Source organism: Trematomus bernacchii, unplaced genomic scaffold (genome assembly GCF_902827165.1).
Source record: "Trematomus bernacchii unplaced genomic scaffold, fTreBer1.1, whole genome shotgun sequence".
Taxonomy (NCBI): domain Eukaryota; kingdom Metazoa; phylum Chordata; class Actinopteri; order Perciformes; family Nototheniidae; genus Trematomus; species Trematomus bernacchii.
In genome coordinates this window covers 2,203,624-2,229,031 of record NW_022987698.1, presented here as the reverse complement: position 1 = coordinate 2,229,031, position 25,408 = coordinate 2,203,624, and the positions used below count along the sequence as shown (strand labels likewise).

The window sequence follows — 25,408 nt, the reverse complement described above, 5'->3', positions numbered from 1 at the left end:
TACTATATTTAGGACAGGAAGCTTCTACAGTTTCCTCAGAGTTTTATTAGATGGCTAATCTTGTTAAAGTTAGAGACAGTCATGTTGAGAGATACCTGCTCTTGAGAAATGTTAAAGGCATTAAAAAAGGTTGTACCTTCATAGTTGAAATCACATTTGGGGCTGAGGGGGGAACAGTGGGTTGTTAACCCTTTATAGTTACCCTGCTCATGTAAGAATGGTCTATATATGGGGGTGAAGACAATATTAATAAATGAATAAATTCATATTTTTTAAGTCCAGGATTTTGGTTTAAATACAGCACTTTGTCCCTCTATATGTTGGGTTCTGGTTGTTATGTAAGACTGCTATGTTGAAATACAAACAGATAATAGACAATGCATTGTTGAGAGTTGTAGTATTTATGGAATACTACAGAGATTTAACACATGAACATAACAAGGCATCATAATGTTGCTTCAGTACTCATGAATATGCACAGTGAGAAGTGGCTCTGGTAACATGTGTCTACTGTGCATACCTGTCACTTTATTGGTACATGCCTGTGTGTGTGTGTGTGTGTGTGTGTGTGTGTGTGTGTGTGTGTGTGTGTGTGTGTGTGTGTGTGTGTGTGTGTGTGTGTGTGTGTGTGTGTGTGTGTGTGTGTGTGTGTGTTCATGTGTATGTGTTAAACACACGTTAAATGCAATCAGACTTTCCCGCCCCAATTAACAAACCTTTGCTGAGCTGCAGCCAGCCTTAAAAGAAGGCTGCTGTCACCATGGAAACTAAATGTATCGATGTATCCTGAAAATGGTTTTTCATGCCTGTATGTGTCATTAGTGGGTGTGTGTGCTCATGCATGAGTTTTATCAGGTCCGCATTTACAACTGACTTGCCTACAGTAACGTTAACCTGGCGGAGTATATTTAGTGCCATTAAAGTTTATTTGACGATTAAAGGAGCAAAGTAGAGATGGAATACACACATATTCCATTATCTGAGAGTGTGAATACATTAGATGCTTTTGTGTTGGTCAAAAGAAGGCCAATGCATGCTGAACATCTGCTCCTGCAGTAAAGAAAAAACGATATTATTGGATTTTTATATATTTCATTTTCTAAAGCATCTCATGTTTTTGTATGTTGACTGGTTGGATGCATGCATGCTTCAGAAATGTGCGCTTTATGCAGCAATCAAGCTTATTATCTCAGGCTCCTATGTTAGCCCATATACAAAATGATTGGTTCACTACCACTACCATCCCTTAAAATCATACTGGGGTGCTAGGACAATATTCACTGGTCAATATTTGAAAGTATCATCCATTCTCACCGTGTCATGATAGCATAGGGAATAGCAAAATACTGTTCAAGAAAGAGTGTTCAGTTTAATGGATGATGGGCTGGAGCTTTTGATAACTGCTGCTGTGCCAAGACATTTCCCCTCACACCAGATTACTCTTCACATATGAATATGACACAGCAGACTAGCAAATTACATATATTTATAAGGGACTTTCTATATAAAAATAAATCAGGTAAGACAATCTCAAGAGTGTGTATCCATGAATTAACATTAGATCACCCATCAACATTCACACTAACTCACACACATGCACATATACCCTTACGGTATATGCAGACATGCACACCCCTACAAATGTAAATGACTAAGGCCAGTTTTGGGAATGGAGGGCACAAGTTAGTAGCTTATAGGCTTGTAGGTCCTCTCCTGTATCTCCAAGACTACAAAATGAACTGGGAATCAGTAATGGGATAGCCGGCAGCTAGGATTTATTTCCTGGAGAGATAAGAGATATCCCCCTGCTGCTTAAACTCACCACATGTCTCTATCGACTCTGATTCCACGGGTATCTCTGAACAGACCCGTAGGTTACCTGGGAGTGCTCTTTTGTTTTGTGTAACACCAGTAGTAGGAATGAGTTGAAGGAGGGGCAGTGACATTCTCCAATGTTGAAGTTTTTTTCTCCCAGAGTATTCACCACACCTGTTGACCCTGAGCGTAGTGCCTTATGGCATGCTCAGATAATTTGTGAAATGTTTTGGTGAGATCCTTTGTCTATTCCTCTTTGTCTCTGTGTTTTCAGTCTGTCCGATGTCTCCATCATACAGTAAACACTCTGCTCCAGCTCCCTGTTCATTTCTGCTGCACTTGTGCCTCAGAGGCCTTTATCCAAAGTATGTTGACGCCCCCTGTCAACCTTTGGTCTACGTGCCATCTCAGGTCCTACATGATTCTCATGAACTACCCTACGAATTCCTTCATTCGGGAACAGACAGTTCTGGCCAAGCATTTTTTGGGCTGTTTCTAAATGGTTGGTGCCCTTCTGGTAATTGATGTTGATGCTGCGTTTTGGGCTTGAACCAGCCAAAAGACGCTCTGAAGGACTGGCTTCAGAGATGTCGCGGAGGTGCTCATCATCATCTGTATCGGCGTCGATGTATTTGCTAATGGAGGAGTCGTGGAAGGTGAAGACAGTTGCCGCCAGGGTCGTGCTCTCTGGGGACTTCGGTGGAGTTCTGCTGCTGGCGGTTGTGTAGACGGAAACTTCCGGGCTTAACAGAGAGTTGTCTGACTGGACTGAGCTGTCTGAGAGCGGGGACGGGCCTGACCCCCTATCGCTGCGACAGCCTCCTTTGGGTATAATGCTTTTTGAGGAGTTGCCAGGAAAAAAGAATCTCCGTGCATTCTCTGAGTATGAGGGTTTTGTGATGGGAGTCAACATGGGCTCACGCTCCCCAGTGATTTGTTGGCCTGTTTTTGCGTTCCCATGCTGGGAAAAAGCTATAGCCGGACTGTGGGAGAACCTGTTGCTTTCCTGAAGACCAATGTCCATTGCTGGACTATGGGTGAAGCGTGGATTCTCCTGGAAGTCTGTAGCACAACTGATGTAGCTGTCAATGCTGGACAGGCTTTTCATGTCACCCACTCCTTCCCTGGTTCCTAGCACCGTTGGCCTGTGATCCTGGATGGCCCCCAATTCTATCTCGTCCCTCTGTTTGCCAGCTCTAGAGCCCCTGTCTTTAGCATTGAGGTTTGGCTGGGATTGTGTCTTGGCCATTTGGTTGTACATCTCCTCGAGCTTCTGAACATTTATCCTCTGAGGACTGGTGTCTCGGCCCTTGTCGGGAGAGCCTTCATGTGCATTAAAGGAACGGTTTGAGCTTGTCTCCGATGCAGCTCCTTTGGGAGTCCATTTCCAATGACTTGGAGAAAGATGGTTGTCATGAGGCCTCTCGCTCTTCTCTACCACCACATCCATCAATTCTGCACTACGAGCAAATGCCTCTTTTAAGTTCATTGAGACAATGCTACCATTTCTCTTTGCTCTCTCTAGGGCCTCTCTTCGTTTGAGTGCTTTTTCCTGCCTCTTCTGCTCCTTGTAGAATTCAGAGAAGTTATTTACAATAATGGGAATAGGTAGGGCAATAACCAGTACTCCAGCTATGCAGCATAAACCCCCCACAATCTTTCCTAGTAGAGTTTTTGGGTATATATCACCATAGCCTACTGTGGTCATAGTAATAGTAGCCCACCAGAAAGAAGCTGGAATGCTTTTAAACTTTGTATCTTCCTCATCCTTCTCAGCAAAAAACACTAGACTGGAGAAGATCATGATGCCCATGGCCAAGAATAGGATAAGCAGGCCCAGCTCATTGTAACTCCTCTTAAGAGTGAACCCCAGCGACTGAAGACCTGTAGAGTGACGAGCAAGCTTCAGGATACGCAGGATACGCATTATCCGAAAAATCTGCACCACGCGGCGAACATTTTGAAATTGCAGCACACTCTTGTTGGATTCTGTCAGGAAGATGGTAACGTAGTAGGGCAAAATTGCTAGCAGGTCAATGACATTCAGAGGACCCTTGAAGAACTTCCACTTGTTTGGAGAGGAGAGGAAGCGGAGCAGGTACTCCATTGTAAACCAGGCAATACATACAGCTTCCACGTGGGCCAGTTGTGGGTTATCTGAGGACTGGCCAAACTCATCTGTTTCCTGCAGCTCTGGGAGGGTGTTCAGAGACAAGGCAATGGTGGATAGCACAATAAAGAGAATGGAGATGATGGCCAGGATCTGAAAGACAAATGTATAAAAGTAATATGAGTAAAGACGCAGGATCGTAGAATGAAATCAGACAAAAACATAAATTACATATCAGATACACACATAAGAATACATTTCTTAGTCTGTAAATAGCACCCTACACATAATACAATGAATGCAAAGTTGTTGCTTTTAAAGGGGTTCTGATTATAGTATGAAAGTGCTATGTGTAAGTCACTCCAATACACTCACCATTTAAAACATAACTTAAATAAATGGCTAACTGCGTGAAGTGTGTGATTGCTGAGAGCTAATGGATTGGATTGACTTGGACCACTTATTTATTCATGACTCACTTAAGAGGTTTATCCACATGAGTGACTTTGCTTCAGTGGGAAGTGTTGTTGATGTTTAGCATCTAATACTCGCAAGCAAAATCATCACAAAATACAGTATATTTGACTTGTTGAAAACGATATCCATTGTCTACAAGAGCCAGGTATTTATTAAAAAAAAGCAAAGTGTTATTTTAAGGTGGCTGAAGATTGTCAGAGATGGTGTGTAAGGGAATGCTAACATGTGCTTATTTGCATTGAAATCAAAGTTAGGCTGAAGCTGATGGAATTTCATTAGATTTCCAGCTATCCATGTTATTACTGAAAACATGTTTGTTGTTTTAACCTTGTAATGGCACCAGATAAAGAACCTTGATATCCCCAATGTTTTTACAATGTATCCTTATGAAGGAATGAATGCCTGTGCCGAATTCATGGAAATCCATCTACTAGCTGTTGAGATATTTTAGTCTCAGTGGTGGACTGGCCAACTGCTATTGCAATCCTTTGAGCCAAGTAAAATGCATGACTAAAAACACTCTTCTTGGATTGACAATGCAAAGATACTTTCATAAAAATCTCAGGATTTAGTCAAATTGATGGTAAATCACAACAGGTTAGGAATCGTAACTAAAGTTCTATATCATAGCCTTGAATGGGATCTTAACCACTTTCCTCTGCACTAAAATGAGCATGAATCTGCAGAGATAATCAGACAAGCCTACTGGTTTCATACAGTGCTGACCCTACTCAGTTTCCACTAAATGAGTGATGGTGAATGCTATAAAACAGCAAAGTGAAAAGGCTTCAGGGCTCTGTCTGAGATCACAGAACTGGGGTTACAAAACCTTATCCTCATGATATTTCACACAGATTACTCTCTCTCTAATGGGCTCTTTAGAGCTAAGGGGACCATTACCTGTCCCTTGTTCCACCTGCAGTGGCACCAACACAACATAAAATGAACATGTAATAGGAGCAGCATGTCCTCAAAATCCACTTCACTGCAGAACGCAGAGAACTGGAAGAAAACGGTATCCTGACACATCCCGACAAGCACACACACTACCCCGTCCCCACTCCACCAATCCTGCTAACAAGCAAGTACGTGGTGGTAGACTACACCTCTTTTAACACCGTATGACAGTTTCCCTCTCATCCAGCATTCATAGTGTAAACACACAAAAAACACTGGGTTTTCTTGAAGCATATTATTTCTGTAACTTGAGCTTGTTTGATCTGAATACACTTCCTTATTCAACCGTGAGAAATGCCAAAGGGAATGTTGCACGGCTATCCAGCCTCCGATCAACCCCTGTCATTTTTATTTATAGGGCTTGTTTGGTGATTAGGAACTGATATGTGATGCTGAAGTTAAGAACCTTTGTTTGAATGCACACATGCATTGATGTCAGACAGTTTAAAGGTTAACACATAAGGTGACAATGTTTTGACATTTCATCCACTGAAATTAAAGCTAATGCTCCAATGAAGGTGAGCAGAATCTCTCTACTGAAGTATGCTCTAAAATTCAGCCTTAGTTGTGTCTCCATTATCCACTCTTAATGCACCTTAGTTGAAGGCTTCCAAAACGGACTATCAAGCAGTAAACTCAGCTAGGGTAGTTTAGTGGACTAAGAACAGGCTTCTTTTTTAACTGTATTCTTCACTTAGTATATTAATCCTGAATTACTCCTAGAAACCATAACACAGGACCAAACAGCACAACTTGGAGGATGAGTAGGAGGGTATACTGTAGCTGGAATAAAGCCAATTTTTGCAAAAGCCCACACAGAGGACGTAATAATCTTATAAAATGAATTAAATCAGAGAAAAGTTTATTTTTAAACCTCGAAAACAATCGCAGCTTCGACAACAATGCAGAGTATAAGACATAATCATAAATCCTGTAGCATTAAATATACATATAATGATATAACATTTGTGTGTTTTAATTACAATTATGTAACAGTGCAAAAATGATCTTTTCCTCCTCCCTTTTCTAGTCAAGCTTAATCACAACCTCATCTGTGACCTGGATCTACTGGTTAAACAGAAAACCAGTTGAGTAAACAAGCAGGAAAGCCAGCAGAGAGCACATGATGCGGGGTTTCCCTGTAAATCATCTAGAGGAAATGAAAGCACAGCAGCAGAAATGGGGCAATAGCAACGGTTGTTAGGAGGTGATTGACAACGCGGGCCTTGACAACGGCCTAATTATTCGGAGTCCACTCCCAGGAGTAAAAGTGATGGCTAAAGAGGCAACCTTATCTACGACCAATCAGAGCAGGAGGACACTGTTGCCATAGCGTCACGGCAGACATGAATAATGACCCTATCTGTTTATTTTCTTCCCCTCTGTGCTGCTCTCCTCCAGCCCTAGAGAAAATCTATTAGAATCAAACACATCAAGAGCAGAGAGCAGAGGTGCCGGGGCCGAAGAGCGAAGGTTGAGCTAACGAACCTGAGGGGAAGGAGAGGGGGCAGCAAATGGAAAATGATGTTGTTAATAAAGAGAAAAATATTTGCACAAAGTAAATAACAGGTTACATTTTTCTTTTTATATAGAATAGTATTAAAATGTTCACATATTGTGCACCAGACATAACAGGATTGTTATGATTCAGTAAAAGGAGGCTTATATCAAATCCCAAAACTCAGAGCTGTTGGAGATTGTAACTACAGAAGAGCATGACGAAATAAAGGGCAGAGGTAATAGGATTGAGAAGCTTTACAAAGGTTACTAACGAAGTAACATCAAGGGTTATAAGGTCAAGTGCCACAAGGGAACCCTATTCATTTCCCATTGGCCTATGTCCCTAATGCCACAGCCTTGCTTGTCTTTATCTCTTTCTATCCTGGGTTGTTTTAATGTCATAGGCTGCTAATTTCATAAAACTATTTCCCTGTAAATCTGAGATAAGCCTTACAGAGCAGATGAAGGAGACCACAAAAGCACATGTCTAGGAAAAGGTTGAATGGAGCCCAAGACATGATTCTATTGGTGTCAACACAATTACAGGCTATTTATAGTCTATATACCAGTGGACCCAGAGGCACATACTGTATAACAATAAAGATGGTAATAGGGGTCACACCCTAAATTATGTTCTCTAATGTCGTCCGAGTTAGGTATGATGAATACTCTATTATTCCAAGTAGATTGTATGGAAACAAAAAGTGACAAATGCTCCTTGGTGGCCTACTTAAGGGGGGACAAGAAGAAATGAAGGAGACATTTATATCTAGAGGAGAGGAAAAGACAACACGTCACACGAGAGAGAAAACAGATTGACAGGAAATCCCACTGTGACTCTAAACAAAGCCAGATCACACTGTTGTGTCTCTCATGGCATATTATTGTGTGGCCCAGCAGACGCTTGTTCACACAGACCCCCCATTTTCTATAGGACAAGGTGACACCAACTCTCAATAGGCTGTTTGAAAAGATATCCAGGACACAATTAATGTGAATGACCTCAAAACCACCCAAACACACACTTCCCTGTGAGGTTCTCCTCTAAGTTACATATGGGAGGGAAATTATTCCTTATGGAGAAGACACAAGACTTCAGACATGGCAGCCGTTGCACAGGGACTATTGGCTGATAACATATACATACACCAAAACAGCTCTACAGAGCTTTGTACACTTGAGGCTCTTAGAGAAGAAAAACCTATTCATTTACAATTATTCCATGTTGTACTTGCTGCTGTTTGCTCTGCCACCAGCTCTCGCTCAGATATGATGGCCTGGTTTTGTGTTGGCTGTGTCCCAGCAGCTGTGATTAATTTTCTTTGTGCTACATTGGGTTTTGTCAGGGTTTGTTCCATTCATCAGTCTACCGAGCACTAAACTAAAAAAGGACGGAACCTTGAACCTTTTCACGTTTTGTGGAGACGTATTTCTTTTCAAAAAAGAAGAGTATTATAAAAGATGTTAAATTAAACCATTAAATTGCTGGTGTGATTGTGGGCACATAACTGAGGGAATGTCGGGGACACTGAGGAATCAGCTAATTAAGATTAAAACATTCAGTGTAAAATGTATTAAACCACTAAATCCTGTTGGCATGAATTAAGCGATATCACCAGTTTCTTTTGGCCACTTGGCTGGAAAACAAGATTGAAGTAATGGCAGGAATGAGCAGGGTAACTCAATTTACACGAGTTCACTTTCATTTCAATCTTTATTTCGAACAGATTAACAAATAAAAAATAAAAAATGTGAAAAACAGAATACCGTATTGTTAAAATACAGTATTTATCCACATTCATGAAAATATTTATATATTCAACAAAAAAAAGTCTTCATGTTAATAATAATAATAAATCATATGTGTCCAAAGGGAGTAGGAGGAAGCAAATGCTTATTAATTCCCACCCCTTACTTGATCAATGATTGTCCTTTAAATCATTATGCAAGTTATTCCTACTTACATTTACATTTATACATACATATACAATAATTTCTCATCTTCAATCACCTCTCTTCATTCTCATAGTTTTCCCAAAAAGTGTTTCTGTACATCCTTTTAAACTGAATTATGCTTGTGCTTTGTTTTAGTTCACTTACACATTATACAGTGAGACTATGTTCCTTACACTCCATGGCCGTTATGGTCCCAAGTAAAGATTGTGGTGTAATGCTTAATGCTAAAACATATTTTAGCAGAAGTAGATGTACAGAATATGTAAACTGAACAGTTAGTCAATTATTCAACAATACAACAGAAACTCTGATTTTTTTATAACCAAAGTACAAACCGGCCGTGTGATCGCGTGTTATTCGTATTTCCTCTTGGCCCTCTTGATGACTTGGTTTTATGTTTGATTTAGTGTGTTATTTGGTTCAGCCCCCTCAGGTACATCTCAGGTGGGTGCCTCACCTTGTATTACATTTGGTGTATTCTCAAGAGACAGCTGAGGAACTCCCAGACTCCCAGTGCCCCAGCCGGCACCTTCTCATTAACAGCAACAACATACGTACATGCCGCTGTGCTTTAGAAGTGGAAACTCCTGTCGCTGTGAATCCCAAGACTATTGTCTGTTAACTCTGCCAGCACTCGCAGAGGGACACACAATAACAGGTCTACCTTAGAATGGCTCCACATCCTAACACTACAAAAAGAATGGTCAAAAAGGTTTGAGTAAAGGGTTCATTTATTTTTGGGTGAGTAAATGTAGGTCGCACCAAGAACACCAAGATCCCCCCCTGACTAGCTGACTTGCTTTCCCATCATCCCTTGAGCCACTTCCGAGGCCACAGGGATGCCATGCAACTCTCTCCCAGCCTCGACTGCCAGCCACTGTCACCATGACAACCCCCTTGAAGCTCGACAGGAGGTGGCTACGTGGACCTGCTTGTGAAAAGCAAGTCTGACAAAGTCTTCTCTCTGCCGCTCCCTCCCTCCCTCCCTCCCCCCGTCCTTCTCTCCCTGATTTGTACCTTATTCAAAGCTCACCCAGCTTTGAACCATATGTACTGCTGTAGTCTCGTTCTGTCTCCAGGTTGTTCTACTATTTGTGTCAGAGCGCCGTTTAAATGTAAGGTGCTGTGCTGCTTTCTTTCCATGCATTTGTCACACCGTTCTCTTAAAAGTGAAAGAGTATGCAATTACTTATCTGCCTTAAGGAGAGGCTGTTAAAATTGCATGAAATGCTTAAGCTGTTTGGATTAACAGTCAGCACACAATCACCGTATTGATCTTCATCTTCATCAAGAGGTTACTGTCAGTGGTCGATAGCTTGAGAGTAATACGATGAGCGTTAAATTATGTGGGATAATTCACACCCCTGATTCCGAATGTAGAAGGGCTTTGCCTGTGAAAGAGATGGGGTTTCCATGGAGACGGGAGGAGACTGTGTCTTCCACATTTCCCCCAGCATGTTAGCTAGAAACACACACACACACACACACACACACACACACACACACACACACACACACACACACACACACACACACACACACACACACACACACACACACACACACACACACACACACACACACACACACACACACACACACACACACACACACACACACACACACACACACACACACACACACACACACACACACACACACACACACACACACACACACACACATTTGCAGTAACTCAGCTGTAGTGTCTCTATCATCACTTCTACTTGTAACTTTGAACAGCAGAGCCTCATTTATCTTAACCTCTCACACCTTGCCAAAGTGAATAACACTTACCTTGGAGCTACTGCCAGTCGTGCTTTCTATACAAATGCATATAAGCCTGCAGATTGTAACTGGTGACCTATAATCATGATGTTACTTATCTACCATAAGGGCTCCTGCACTTTGACTCTCCTTATGTGTCTTGAGTCTTGATTCTGTAAGTGTGATGATGGCTAAGAATCATCTGCTTAGATCATCTGAAAGTCACATTAGTGGATAGATGTATGTCCTTTAGATCAGTGAATTTAATTAAATGTAATCATTTGCATTGCAGGCCCTGACTTCGCTTCACCTCTGAGCATATTCCACATTTATGCTACATACTTCTGATAACGTAATTTTCAACAGATTAGATGCCTATGTAGGAGTATTCAAATGATCATCCTCAGCAGTCAATAATATATGCAAGCCTATATGGTATTTGACTCTTGTTTATTCAGTCATTTCCACTGAAGCAAAAGACAAATGAGGAACAAGAACATTTTGGGGACTTCCTCAAAAGTTTTCCCTTACCCATGAAATGCTTCCATGCACCACGTTTCATAAACTTCTAATATAGGTAGGACATCTATGCCTGGACCATCCACTTCCTGAATGAATCCCCCCTCATCTCCTCTGCCTCTCAATTATTCATACGTTTCAGATGAAGAAGAGAATCCAGACTCAGCATCTATATTTAAACTCTGACTGGTCCATGGTGGCTGTATAAATAGAAACAGTATATGGTCTGGTCTAGCCCACCAAAGGAGGCTGTCTTCATCGCACATTTTACCTTAGAGTACGCTACATTTATTGCAAGGGGTGGAATGCAAGCTTAGTCACTTTTGTGTAGAGGCACTTCTGGATTGAGGAAATATCAGTGAAGGAATTTGAGAAAAGCTTTCCTTGTATGGGCTATCCATTTAATGTCTCACTTTATCCACAAGGTATACCACTGCACTACATACAAAGCAATGGTGAACAGTCACACACTGCAAAAAGAAATCACAAGGATCTTATGTATTGCACAGTATATAGAGTACCGGATATATAAGGAGGCAGGTCTATCACATTGTTCCGGGATATTGCCTCTATAGGGTCTAATAATGACTGTATGACGCAGTTCACACAGCCGTGCAGTCCAGGATAGTTTCTATATTTCAGAAACCAGAGAACGTCATATACACACACACACACACACACACACACACACACACACACACACACACACACACACACACACACACACACACACACACACACACACACACACACACACACACACACACACACACACACACACACACACACACACACACACACACACACACACACACACACACACACACACACACACACACACACACACACACACACAACACACACACACACAACACACACACACACACACACACACACACACACACACACACACACACACACACACACACACATTCAATCAACAATTACGCCTTAATTGGAAGGTCAGCTGCAAGTCTCAGCATCACAGAACTGACAGTTTGCCATGGTGATAGTGACAGTGAACTTTTTAACATTTTAGTGACGGCAGTGAAAGGAAAATAAAAGAGAGAGATGAAGAGAGAGCACAGACACATGCAAACACTGAGACAAAAACAAGACTCTCTGCAAGACGCCACACATTGTGTTCACAGAGCAAGAGCAATACAAAGCAAGATTACTCTTAATCCTGAACTCATGCGCATGCTTACTGCAGATTTTCGACTTACTCACGCCTTAACATTACACTGTGTCCATATTTCACAGTTATTTGAGAGCTCAGTGACCATTCAGTGTCAGTGCTGTTAATCCTTTTAAGAGTTAGACTCATATTAACATGCAAATCCTCGGTAACTGGACGGCTTTACGCATATGATTTTTGTACTTAAAACAGCATCTAGCTATTGTATTTGTCCTAAAATGATTCAATAACTCTCCTGACTGTGATGCAACCTGTTAGGTCAAAGGGAATATGCGAGAACATATTGTAACATACCACAAGGACGAGCACAATATGCATGTTATCTGTGTAATGAAATTACGGAGGCATGTTCAGGATGCTCTGTGCCGTACTATTGTAAATAAATGTGCAAAAGGGATAATTAACCATTCACAAACCCCGCCCCTTTTTGCTGCTGTTTCCAGCTTTCCACTCTCTTCTCAGATTGCACATAGTTTACAATAAAAACACCTTTGCCAATTGTACATTTAAGTAATTGAATGGTCCATCTCTGTGATTTCAGAAAGAGGTAAACTACCTTGCTTTCTTGGAACCAGATTTAATCAGCTGGTACGGTAACTAAAGGCAACTATAGATAACCGAGTTGGTTGTTAACGCAGCGTTCCAGCTTAGACTGGTTCCAGAAAAAACATTGTTATTGTTCTAAACTCAAAATATGTGATAACCATAATGAGTAAAACATGTACAATAGAATGGTTTTGTTCTTATATAACCCTGTTTAGCTGCCTCGCTTACATTACATACTTGGACAAGCAGGGAAGAGGTTTTATTTTTGTCTCACATTTTCAAACAGTGTGCAAGCTGCCAACATCAATCTAGAAACTATTATCTTCTAGCATCCTGCTACCAGTGGGAACGTTCTACACCACGGTCTTGCTATTGTGAAAATTGCTTTTATATGCTAACCTTTGCAGCTCATATTAGAGCAGACACACAGTTTTGTGAATTGCTAACACTTTTGCTTGAATTTTTTTTTTTAAATCGTCAACAAAGACACTCAGCAATTATGTTACCGCTATCACTTTTGCTACAGGCGGAGGCACACTGCTTTGGCATGTGGAGAACTCCAAGTATTGATAAAGCTGTGCGTATTTATGGTTAAACTTAGGATATGGTCAATTTGAATTTATAGGTAGCACGTGTAATCGTTCGAAAAACGAAATAAAAGACTGCAATGATACTGCCAGTAGGATTCTTTGTATTGTCTTTTTCATGTGTGTGTGTGAGAGTGTGTGTGGAAAACCTGAAAGTAGTCCCAGGCCGGGTGAAAGTGCTCATCAAGGTGAAAGGCGCCTCACACCAGTAGTCAAGTGCGCTCTCCCCACTCTCACAAGCATGCGTTGGCTTGATGAAGGTTTCTCCTTCACCTTAGTGGAATCTATTTATATCTCTGCCCTTAACACTTTACTCAAAGTCGTTTCTTAACCTTACCACACAAGCTTCAGCATGAAGTGAAATTCTCCAGAGAGAAAAGCTGCAAATACTACAAGTGGAGCAGCTGCTGGACCTGAGAGTATTGACTTATAGACCCAGTTTTTCTTTCCACACGTATAGATGTTAAATATTGGATAGGGTGTGCAGTGGGTTGCATATCACAGTGATGGTGATGTGGACTTTCTGAACGTCCAAGGCCAGCAGCTGCCTCAGGGCCATTCTGCCGTGTTGTGTGGGTAAGAAATGGTGGAAAGAAAATGAAAAAATGGTAAAAAAACAACTAGCTATACCTTTTACTGTATATGATATCAATTGCATAGCACAGACATAAAAGGTAATAATATACGTCTCAGGACTTCCGGTGCCTGAGCCTGTATGCCAATTGTAAGTATCAACTCAGAGTACATCCTAAAATAAACCTTTCCACATGGGTTAACTGACTGAAGTGGTTATTTTCTACTTCATTGGACAGTGTGCAATGAAACAGTGAGGAATGACATGTGACAAAGGTTACATATCAGGGCCATATATCTATCACAGTGTGCATCTTCAGCGACCAGGATTTCCCTCGAAGTCTTCTGTATTTTCCTTTGCTGAGCAGGTGATTTTCTCATTTTAGTTAATTATACTTAGACAGGAATGTTGATTTATGTGCACTGTCCCTGTTAATTAAATAAACAACATGGCAGATCTGATTTATATTCTGTAGTGTAAATGATCCTAGATGAGTCCCAGATTTGACTTGGCATTCAACTAACTTTGCTTTCTTCTGTATTTTGTTTTGAATTTAAATGATCTTTTGCTAACTGGAGCTCTGAGTCCACTTTAATGATAGCACTGTTTTACTTAAATTGCTTATAGGCTCCTCACTCCTCACAGCAAGCACACCTTCAAGGAGTGGCTTGTTGGTTTTACCCTCGATGGTCACAATCTTTGTGACGTAGCAGAAAACTATTACTGCTAACCATTCAGAGCTGTGCAATGAAAAAATATGATTTTTAGTTTAGGTACTTTTTTCTGATGAAGGTCTGAAAAGGAAACATTGTTGCTCTAAGGTTGTCATATGGTTGTGTTTGAATGAAAACAGTTGTGACAGTCAATAATAAAAAGCTCCTTGAGAAAAACTGACACAGTATAATTGTTTACTCGGTATTAGTCACTCACTTACTGACTCGCTGATTATACTTATGATGCTTTGAGTTAGACTGCATGTGACTCCAACCGTGAGACGAGAACTGCCGTCTCTTGAATAAAATATGTTAAATTCTGCACTACCAAGGTCTCAATTTATCATAGAGGAAACACAAAATACATAATGTATATGGTTTCAAACTTCTTCATGTAAGCTAAGACATTAAAAACTAAAACACCAAGCTTCTTGTTGATGCTCAAATTGCTTTAGTCTTTTATCTTCCTACCCTATGAACAGAAAACAGTTTCCCAGAATTACTGTGTTTATCATAACTCATGAACACAATTCATTTAAACATGTGGGTCCTCGATGCTGAACTTTTGTTTCTGCTCTAATAGAAGAAACAAAATACTACCCAGATGCTTTCATTTGTTTAGCCTCTGGCCATGTGAGAGATTTAAGCTCATATCTTCCTCATTCTTTGGAAATATAGATACTCTCCATTAAAAGGACGATCAAATACTTTGCACACACCCAAGTCTTTCAGGTTATTCTAAATTCAACAGTTTTTTAGTATCCATCATTCTAGACTAATATCTAGTAGCCAGGACAGTTGATTATGTTACTACTAAGTTCAAACATAATTGTTATAATAATAATAATAACAACAACAGAGAAACTCTAAATCAAAAACTTGTGAAATGCTAAAAATGATGGTTTTGTAACCATAATAACGTTTTTTTCTTCATAATATAAACATATTTGTTTGTGATGAGAAGATACAAACACCATGACTTAAATTTCACCTTGATGAATTAAATGAGGAATTTGTTAATCATTTTGAATAGAAAACATAAGAAACACATTTGAATGGTTGTTCTTGTTAAATACAAGATGCACACATACCTAAAATAACTAGAAACGTGAAAAATGCTACAACGCTACAAATTAATAAACCAGAGTTTAGAGTGGTTCACCCACAGGCTTAAGATGATGGAATATTAAACAATCATCATATGCTAGATGTCCTTTAGTCATCAAGCTGCTTCTTTCTTTTCTCTTCTAGTTTCTCAGATTTAGTCTCCATGTGTAATTTCCGATGTATTTTCACAGCCCCTAACCCTGCAGATCTCTTGATCTATTGTTGTTTTTCCTCCTTACAGGCATCCTTCTCATGGGGACAGTGAAGTCTTAGTGTCTTTCACTCAGTGCTCACGTAACAGCTCAACTCTAAATTAAAGAACAAAGGAGCTGTCGAGCTTTGCAGTGGCACTTCTTTATTATTGACCACTTCCACTATACAATCCAATTTATTTGTGTTTGACCTTTCTTCTTGAAATACGTGTCCAATCTCTTTGCATGAACTCCAAGATAATTGCTCATATGACCACAGTTATGTAACCTATAACACACTTTAGTCACCAATCAGACGCAACATGTCCACTGAAATAAATTCTGCTATGATAAATAGAGCAAAACGAGCAAACTGTCCTTGCTCAACAATGTTCTGCTGCAGGAATATACTACAGCTGTGCCTCAGTAAAAGCCTGCAAAGCTGTCATGATATTACAAATCCAGAACCATCTACTGCAAAATGTATGACATGACTTGTAAAATACTCAAAAACACGACTCAACCACTAGAGAATCAGACCTGCACAGTGAATGAGCATTACAAAAGAACAACACAATGTTAAAATAGATACTAAAGGGTCTCAAACTCTTTTGAATTACTGTTGAACAAAACCTCTGTTCGACAGTAACTCATTTTTAGAAGAAATATCAAACAAAAACAAAGTGAAATATAGCATGGATTATGATCAGAATCCTAATCCTTTGCATTTTGGCTTGGTCTTTTATCCGTCACTTTTCACACACACAAGTTACTTCAAACACATCAATTATAGGCATTGGGTTTGTAATAACTTCAATGTCCCTGTTTGTTTGTACGATAGTTTTGTGTGACTGAATAAGCATCTATGACCTTTTTTATTGCAACAATGAGCCAAATATTTGTTCTAACAAGTGTGTCTCCTGACCTGAAGCACAATATTAGCGATGCATTATGATGCTGCCGACAGAGAGAACCCCACTGAGAAACACATGACCCTTCCCTTACTGTCACAGTATACTATCGTGTAATCTGCCCAGCGGACTGGTGACTGAGACAGTCACAGTGGAGGGGATTATCAGGCCTTAGTGGACATCTGCACTCGACTGAGTGTTCTCTCAAAGATGTTCTTTCCTTAAAGATATATGTAGTATAATGTACAATATATTTGTAAAATGTGAATTCAGGATTCAGAGGTTGATGCAAGTCTACGCGCATAAATCTCACAACTCTGCAATTCTTCTCAGCATCTTTTAGTTTGTTCTTGTTTTCTGGACAAAGCACCTACACACCATCTACCTGTCCATCACCAACAGTCAACTTAAAGGGAGTTAAGTTAAGTTTCCTTCATGTTTATGTAGAGAACAAAATTGGTTGCCAGAAATATGAGTCAAATTGAATGCTAATGCTGCTGTGTGTCTGCTGCTGGATGCTTATGGCAACTGTTTACTTACACTTTCACCATGTTAACTACAAACTGTGATAATACCTTAATCTTATGTCTACAGTTTGTTCTGCCACACCCAAGGGGCCCAAAGAATAAAATGTAATGCAGGTTTCTTGGATTGCGTAGTGTATTTGCGACATGGACTTAAAAATGTTCTTGTCAAATTTCACCAAAGTTATTCTGGTGCCACGTAATTGTCAAAAACTCACTTATTCTTCCTCAAAATGAATTTAATACCTACTTAATGTGAAGAAAACAATCTTCTCGTTGTCTTCTTCATGGCATAGAAACAGAATGTTGATTTCCAAAGTTATGTGAAAGCAAAAAATGATTTGTAACGATGATAAGGAAGCCAATAACCTAGCAGGATCTGATGTGTTATTTTCTTCCAAATCCCCTATCAAACACACAATTGTGACCTGAGCATTGTCTGAGAGTTGCATGAGATACTTGCTTCTCACTCTGATACCTACCCTCTTTTTAATGTGTTTGACATTGGCATACAAAAGTTAAATCCTAGTGCTATACTTCAAGAACCAGTGCAACATTTGCAGTCAGAAATCCTTCGGGATGAGTCTCGGATATGTTTTACATTTTGGCATATGATGTCATTAAGTCAGGCAAGAAGAAGGAGTTATAATGGAACTGTTGGATTGCATTGTAACTAATAACTGTGTCGTCATATTGGGTTTTTAATCATCCTACAGAGGCAAAGTATTTCAACTGAAAACAACAGTGTGCCAAGAATGGACCCTTGAGGTTAAAAAATGAGATGCCGTTAAAAAAGAGAAGGTAACATGTCAACAACTGTTTCCTTGAGACGTACCCACATATCTTTCTAGACACTCTATGATGCAGGAAATCAAAGCGATGCATCTCCTCACATACAAAAAGAGGTTGAGTAATTCCCGAATGCTGCTACCTAGGTAATGTCAGTCTTTCATGAGTTACTCAGTCTATAAATGTAGACTCTGGGTGATTCAACTCCTGAATTAGGACACAGCACTCTAGTCTGGTTTTTTAAAGACTTCATGTACATCATCATTCATTTGACTGGCTGTGATTTTCCAACTGTCAGAAATAGTGATGGATTAGTCTGGTTTCTGCATGTGTTGGATTCAGCTGCGGACTACTGATTTATGCGGAGGAATGTAGCCAGACCACATTTATATGGCATCTTAAGTGTGACATGAGAGCAGCATAATTGGAATGTGTTGCCTGCCATCTGTAACACAATATCCACTAAAAGAACAGGAAATGCTAATTATCCATATTTTGATTCCCAGAGGCAAAAATGTACAGACACCTTCATGTTCCTCTTTGGTTCTTCAGTAAATTGGATGAAGCCAAAGTTGGATATGATTTATTTGATCAGCATCAAACATAATCTTAAAAATGTTAGTGAACAATATCTCCAATGTGATTATGGTATCTGGGATTTCAGTAATTGATTAAAAAAAATCTAAATTGTACTCTTACTAGAATATTGTACTGAATTATTCTAAGGTTATTATTTGCTTGTCAAGCGATGGTCTCAGCATCTTACTGATTTCCAATAGCTCTGGAAACATGTTGCATTATTAATGACAAGAAACCACCCAAAATTGAGATGAAATTACACAAATGCCACTTTTCTTGGCACCAATCTCACTGTTAGGCTCTGCTTTGCCAGCGGACACAAACCATCTTATTTCAGGGTGACTCAAATCCTATTTGAGCAAGAGACAGACAATGCTGTGGCTTAGAACGAATGTAAACAGAGAGAGAGGGAAGCTTCAAATTGGGCCGGGAGTCTCCTGGAGAATAATTAACGTGACATTTCCCTGACATTTAGTTGGAGGTATAGTGGAGGATCCTGAAGAAAGGGAGGAAGGAAGAGAAGATATGAGCCAGTGAGGGAAATAGAGACAGGAAGGATGACAGGGCAGAAGATTTTACCCTGCACGTGTCGACAAATATTTCATCTACTACTTTCTTGTGTTGCTCTGTGCGAACATTTGAAAAGGGGAACTAAGCAGGAGTGCGATTACACTGCAGCAACTCAAAAAGACCTACTCTCATGTTCATTACCTACTCCTTCAGTGATGATAAAATTATACTTTTGTTGCTTGGCAACCGTTTGTTTTTTACTTAACTGTACCGTTGGCCATCTGTTTATGGGCTGTAACATACATTTCCATCTCTGACCCCTGATAGGAGCGCAGAGCTGATGAGCTGTGGTCAGAGATGGTCCGCCCGACAACCCACAGTGTGCTCCAGCCAATTAGGAAATGACTAAGACAATACATCAACCCCTATCAGTGCTTTTAATAGTTTGGTCTGTGGTTCGCATTGCCCTTTCAAGCTAATTAGGAATTGATAAACTCTGCCTCTTGCTGTGTCAAGGTAGCTCTTTTTTCTGTAAACCTTCGCTATCGGCTTATAATGATGCCAAAAGAGTAGCTGATGAAAACCTTTTGAATGGAACTCACTGTATCCGCTTATCAAAAGGTTGTTATAGAGAGCTATACATTCTCAAGAAACAATAAGCACAATCACTTTGCTGCGTCATTATTCAAAAGGTATAGCACCCGTCTTCGTTACGCACTTCAAAACGTTCCTCCAGTGATGCTCTGATAAATTGCAGATATCAGGGTGCGATAATGGAGACAGCAGCGCATGGTCAAGTCAGAGTGGTCATCTCCTTTTTGTACTGTAGGCTACAGCACTTTCTCAGCTCTAACACAATAGACATTGATTTTACATCGCTTTGATTCCCATGAAGAAGACGTTTCACTGACAGACTCGCAGCACTCATCTCAGTCTGTTTGTGGGGTAGAGCTGACAGTTCTCACCACAGAGCATCACCCAGCACACACTGCTAATAGTTTCATTCCTATACATTTCCCAAACAAGGCACTCCACTCACTTTAAAAAACAGAGTGGGAAAGAGACAGCATCTCCTTTGATCCCTTCAATCCAACCTGGAGGAGTGATCAAAGGCAGCTCATGTTTAACACTGCTGATGCCTCCCAGTTTGTTGTTGCAGGTGTGGCTCTCTGAGAGGCCTGCTGAGGCTAACTGTCTTTTTGCACTGAGTAAAGGTCGGATATCTAATAGAAGTCAGTATGCTCAGGCATGGCTTTCCGATTGAGAACTACAAGCTGACTAACAGAAGGGTGAGAACATAAACAATGAAATACTATAGGGACATTAAACATACAGATATTACGGAGAGGCTGGGTTACATGCTCATTCAACCAAATAGGTCAAAACCTTAATACAACAATTCTAGCAAGATATTTTTTTTTTAACCTAAATTCTTTGCTAATAAATATTTGTAGTCTGACAAATCAATTAGCTGGCTTAATTATGAGATAACTGTTACAGAAGCAAACTCAATTAGTCTATAATTTCTCTCTTACTGCAGCTGTTTGTTGAAGTGTGCAATAATGACATGTCTCACACAACCATCCGCTATAAATGTCACTAGCATCCTCTATTGATAAAGAAAAGTGCTCCTTACATGCCTTGATTAATCCGAATGATTCAGACAATTCTAAATCATTTGTGACTTGTTGTTCATTCGCACAACAATATAATTCAATATATCAGCCTTCTGCCAAATATCTCAAATACAATTGGCTCAGGGCAATGCTAGGCACAGAACAACGTCTAACAAAATAGAGGGGACAATCAAAAGGAATTACTTTTATATATTTCATGTTGTGTGTGTGTGTGTGTGTGTGTGTGTGTGTGTGTGTGTGTGTGTGTGTGTGTGTGTGTGTGTGTGTGTGTGTGTGTGTGTGTGTGTCTCAATGCTTTTGGATTTGTTCATCGATGTGATTGCAGGTGTTTTTTTGTGCTGTTTTTATAGTTGTGAACCGATATACTACTATACTAGTAAATGATAGGCGATATGAATGGACTTTTGTTACAACCCTGGTACTAGAAGCATTACAGGAGATGCATATAATGGACTTTGTGTTGTATTTAAGATGCTTAAGAGTGATGTATCCCGAGAGCTGCTTTCACAGTGAGAGTCATAACATGCTTTTTCTAGTTCTTGAACTATAATGGAAGATAATAGCGGACACATCCCACACTGGTAAATCACATCCGCTGGCTTATTCTATAATTCCCCCTCTTTTCTTTGTGTTCCAACCTAGCAACAATCACAATATCAGTAAACGCAAAGCACAAAACACAGAGGTGTCCTCAATTGTCTAATGTTTTGCAACTGTTAATGGCTTTTGAAATGTGTTGATAGGTCTGAAAATTGCAATCTATGCACAGTTGCTCATATTAGTCACACTAAAGCTTAGCAGTGCACATTTTAAGATTGTGCTCTTGTGGACAGGCATTTTTATGCTAGGCCAATTCAAAAAAATGATGTGGTCTAAAAACTAAAACTTCCCATCTTCATTTCAAAATGCTACAAACAACCAGAGGCAATTACTCACTAAAAGAGAGAAAGTATAGCGTATATCATATATCAATATGTCAAAGTAAGAAACACTTTGAAAATAAAATTAAGAGTCTGCAGCCATGCTAGCATCTCTGTGACATTATATATTTAGGCTAATTGGTGCTTTGAACTAAATGTTGAAATGTTAACACACTCACAATGATGGTGCTGACTTAATGTGAGCAGGTATAATGTTCACCAATTATCTTAGTTTAGCATGTTAGCAACATATGCTAACTCACCCTCACAAAAAAGGACGATGGGAATGTCATTATTTTGATTAACCTTGGATTGCTCCAACCAATTCCACCCCCAGCTCTCACCCCCAACTCCATTACCTTTGCTGCAACAGATGAGCCGGGCTTTTCCAGGAGGTCCCAGAGCTTCTTACGTTTTTCTGCACAACAGGTGTTGTCAAATTCGTCTCCCTCTCTGTCTTTCATATTGTCGGCCTCTCGTTTGAGCTCCTCATTCATTTGCTCTTTTTTCTGGTGGTACCTCGCCTGGCAACAGGACTCCAGGTAGATCTCGTCGATGCCCCAGTAGTCAAGCTCTTGACTGAAGGACAGGGCGCACATCTCTTCCATCATGTGCAGCTTACCTGTGCGGTAGAAGTTCAGAATTGAAGTAAAAGCCCCAGGATGTCGGTCAAAAAAGTACTCATTCTCCTCGAGGTTGTAGTCATCGCACACTTCCATCAGAGAATCATGGGTGTTGCAATCTCTTAACTTTCCCAAACGTGTCCGTGGCAGCCTATCTAACGTTCGCCACAAGACCTCATGTGGGAGACCCCCAACATTCAGGCGTACTCTGCGGTAACATGACTTGCTGCGAATGATGTCCACCGGTTCAGGTGGTAACGATGATGTTGAGCGGGAGGCATCTTTGTTCAAATCCAAGGATTTCTCCATGATGACTTCAGGTTGAGGAATCAGGCAAACATCCAGGGCTATGGACTACAGTTGGTCCCGTTTCCTTTCATTATTGTATCTAAAAGATGACCAAAAAGAAGCAAAAGCATTAGTACTCTAAGATTGGCCCCAAAATTCAAGGTTGTTGTATTAGGTCTGGGCCCCATGGGCAGGTAATAAGAGATTTAAGAAGAAAAGTAAAACAATTGATCAAAAACAACTTTAGATTTGTCTGATTTCCTAATATTTGCTTTTTCATTATGAAGTATTGGATACTCTACCCTTTCAGGCCTCTAAAATATTGAAATCAAACAATCCAAAGTGGCCAAATCCATTATTGGTTGAACTGCTCACATTTCATGTCATCATGATGAGGGGTGCAAAAAAACACTACTTTCAAGAAGTGTTTTTTTTATTATCCTGGATATACCTGGTTTATCAATACCTGAATATAGTGAAATATGCATCATATTAAATTCCTAAATCCACAGTAAATGTACACTTATATATGTTTCTTGTGACTTATTGTAAGTATTAAAATCATTGGTGTAAAGGCAGAGAAAGAAACAACAGAAGATTAATTTTTATTATTATTTCAGGCTAGAAAATGATTCCCTGAATTACCAATCTTAGATTGGGATTCTTCAGATAAATATAGAGATAACAAGAAAAAACTGTTGAAACATTAATTATTATTGTTCTGTTATTGGCTAAACATGAAAAGAAGACTCATTGAATGGAATCCTAATCCAAAATTGACTTTTCCGCTAATATAAAAACGACTTTAACACCTCTGGGAACCCAGCATGGAACTGCAGGCTGCTTTAGAAAATAATTTAACATCATTGGCTTAAAGAGCTCCTGCATGCAGGGGAGTGAAATTTAGCACTGACAAACGGAATTATTATCTCTGGATTTTCAACTGATCAGATGCTGTTATTTATTTTTAATCATGTCCCTAATCTACAATAAACATACTCTAAGATGTGTGTTCTTGAGATGACTCCAGATATCAGTCTGAAGAATCTTACATTTATATTTGGGGCTGAGTAGAAAACATTTGGAACACCTTGAATTCTTTCTGCCAAAACCTTTGAAACACTGACTTATTATTATTTTTCCAAGACTTCTTCTCGATGGGAGCTGATGTAATGTTATGACCAACAATAACATAGTTTTCTTAATGGTCGGTCACTGGCCGTGTGACGCCCATGCAGTGCTGTGGGTGGGGACGCAGGACACCAGTGATGATGAGTGTGGTACAAAGTGAGCGCTGTCCACTCTAATGGTGCTGAAACACCAGGAAGCGCTGTTCACTGCCTGAATCACGGCGAGCTCCCATAGGTGGGGGGGGAGGCAAGCTGACTGAAGAACATATAGCCTCTATCATCTCCTGTAGAAACGTACGTCCCCAAAATCCTCTTATTCTGACTTGATACGTGGCAAGAGCAGCACAGGTTTGCATGCTGATCATTATTTTGTATCTGATGAGAGATTGGAAGCCCTAAACACCTCGGGCCTTAAGATGTGATCAGTGGTCGCTGTCACACAAAGTTTCTAACACTTTAACAACACAATCAGGCCTGAGCAATATGTCAACATACATTACAAAAAACGTAGGAAATAATATCAGGAACACAAGATATATGAGGATGGAGACATTGTTAGGCTTTTGAGCATGCAGTAACAGGCTGCGGGAAGCAGGGAAAATAAATGTTAATTTCAAGGAGCCTCCACCCTCCTGTTTTCTTGAAATCAAGGCTTCGATAACACATTTCAGCAATAAACCAAACACTAAAACAAAAACACAAACACAGTGTGTACCCTACACTGTGATATTATGCGCAGCTTAATTGAGATTGAAAATAAGCTTATTAAGATATTTAATCAACTACAACTGCAATATTGTGAATGCAAATCCTTCATCGTTGAGCATTTCTCTGTTTTCGGAGGCTGCCTGCTCCATATTGGTGCAGTTTAAATGCACAGTAGTCCTATGTACCATTGACAACACATTACAATTGATAGGTTACATATAATGTAAGTGAAAATATGGAAATAAGATAAAAAACTATACCGTAGTGAGTTGTTGTCATCCTGCACTGAATCAAACCAGCACGTAGCGCTCTGTGAACAAACAATCCGCTGGCACAAACGGAGATGAAGCATTTAAAAAAGGAGGCGTCGTTATTGGTTTACTATTGCCAGGGTCTAACCCAATCCATTTCCCCCTCCTCTGCCTCCGACATGGCAGAGATTTCCTCAGCACGATCTACTGCTCACCCGCCGGTTTCCTGCTCTGCATTTCGCACCAGTGGTTCGCCCGAAGATCAACAAGTCTGCCGAGAGCCCATTCGGACACTACCTGTGTTCCAGTCAGCTGTGCGAGGCGGCGCCGCATCCTCCGAAGGTGGGTCCATGGCAGCGCAGCGCTCTCCTCCACATCTTATTAACTCTTTCAGCACCGCCTGTGTGGTGTGTACCACCTGAAATAATGGCCACTGTTGTTGTCTTCAGGACGGGGTGTACTGTAAGAAAAATAGAATTATGTAATGAAAACATTGAACAAAGAAAAAATACTTGTATGAT

At 40.2% G+C, this 25,408-nt stretch overlaps 1 protein-coding gene across 2 annotated transcripts; it reads right to left on the bottom strand.

Moving 5' to 3' along the window:
• Positions 1 to 626: 626 nt before the first annotated feature.
• On the bottom strand, positions 627 to 25,245 carry kcnb1 (potassium voltage-gated channel, Shab-related subfamily, member 1). 2 transcript variants are annotated; one of them, XM_034138628.1, is made up of 3 exons: positions 24,897 to 25,245; positions 22,247 to 22,898; positions 2,162 to 4,078 (listed from the first exon to the last, which is right to left on the bottom strand). In XM_034138628.1, the coding sequence occupies exons 2-3, from the start codon at positions 22,817 to 22,819 to the stop codon at positions 2,162 to 2,164; spliced, it is 2,490 nt and encodes an 829-aa protein (XP_033994519.1). In that variant the 5' UTR covers positions 22,820 to 22,898; positions 24,897 to 25,245. The 2 variants fall into 2 exon arrangements, with proteins under 2 accessions (XP_033994520.1, XP_033994519.1); XM_034138629.1 differs by lacking the exon at positions 24,897 to 25,245 and having other exon boundaries at positions 627 to 4,078; positions 22,247 to 22,819.
• Between the last annotated feature and the right edge of the window lie 163 nt (positions 25,246 to 25,408).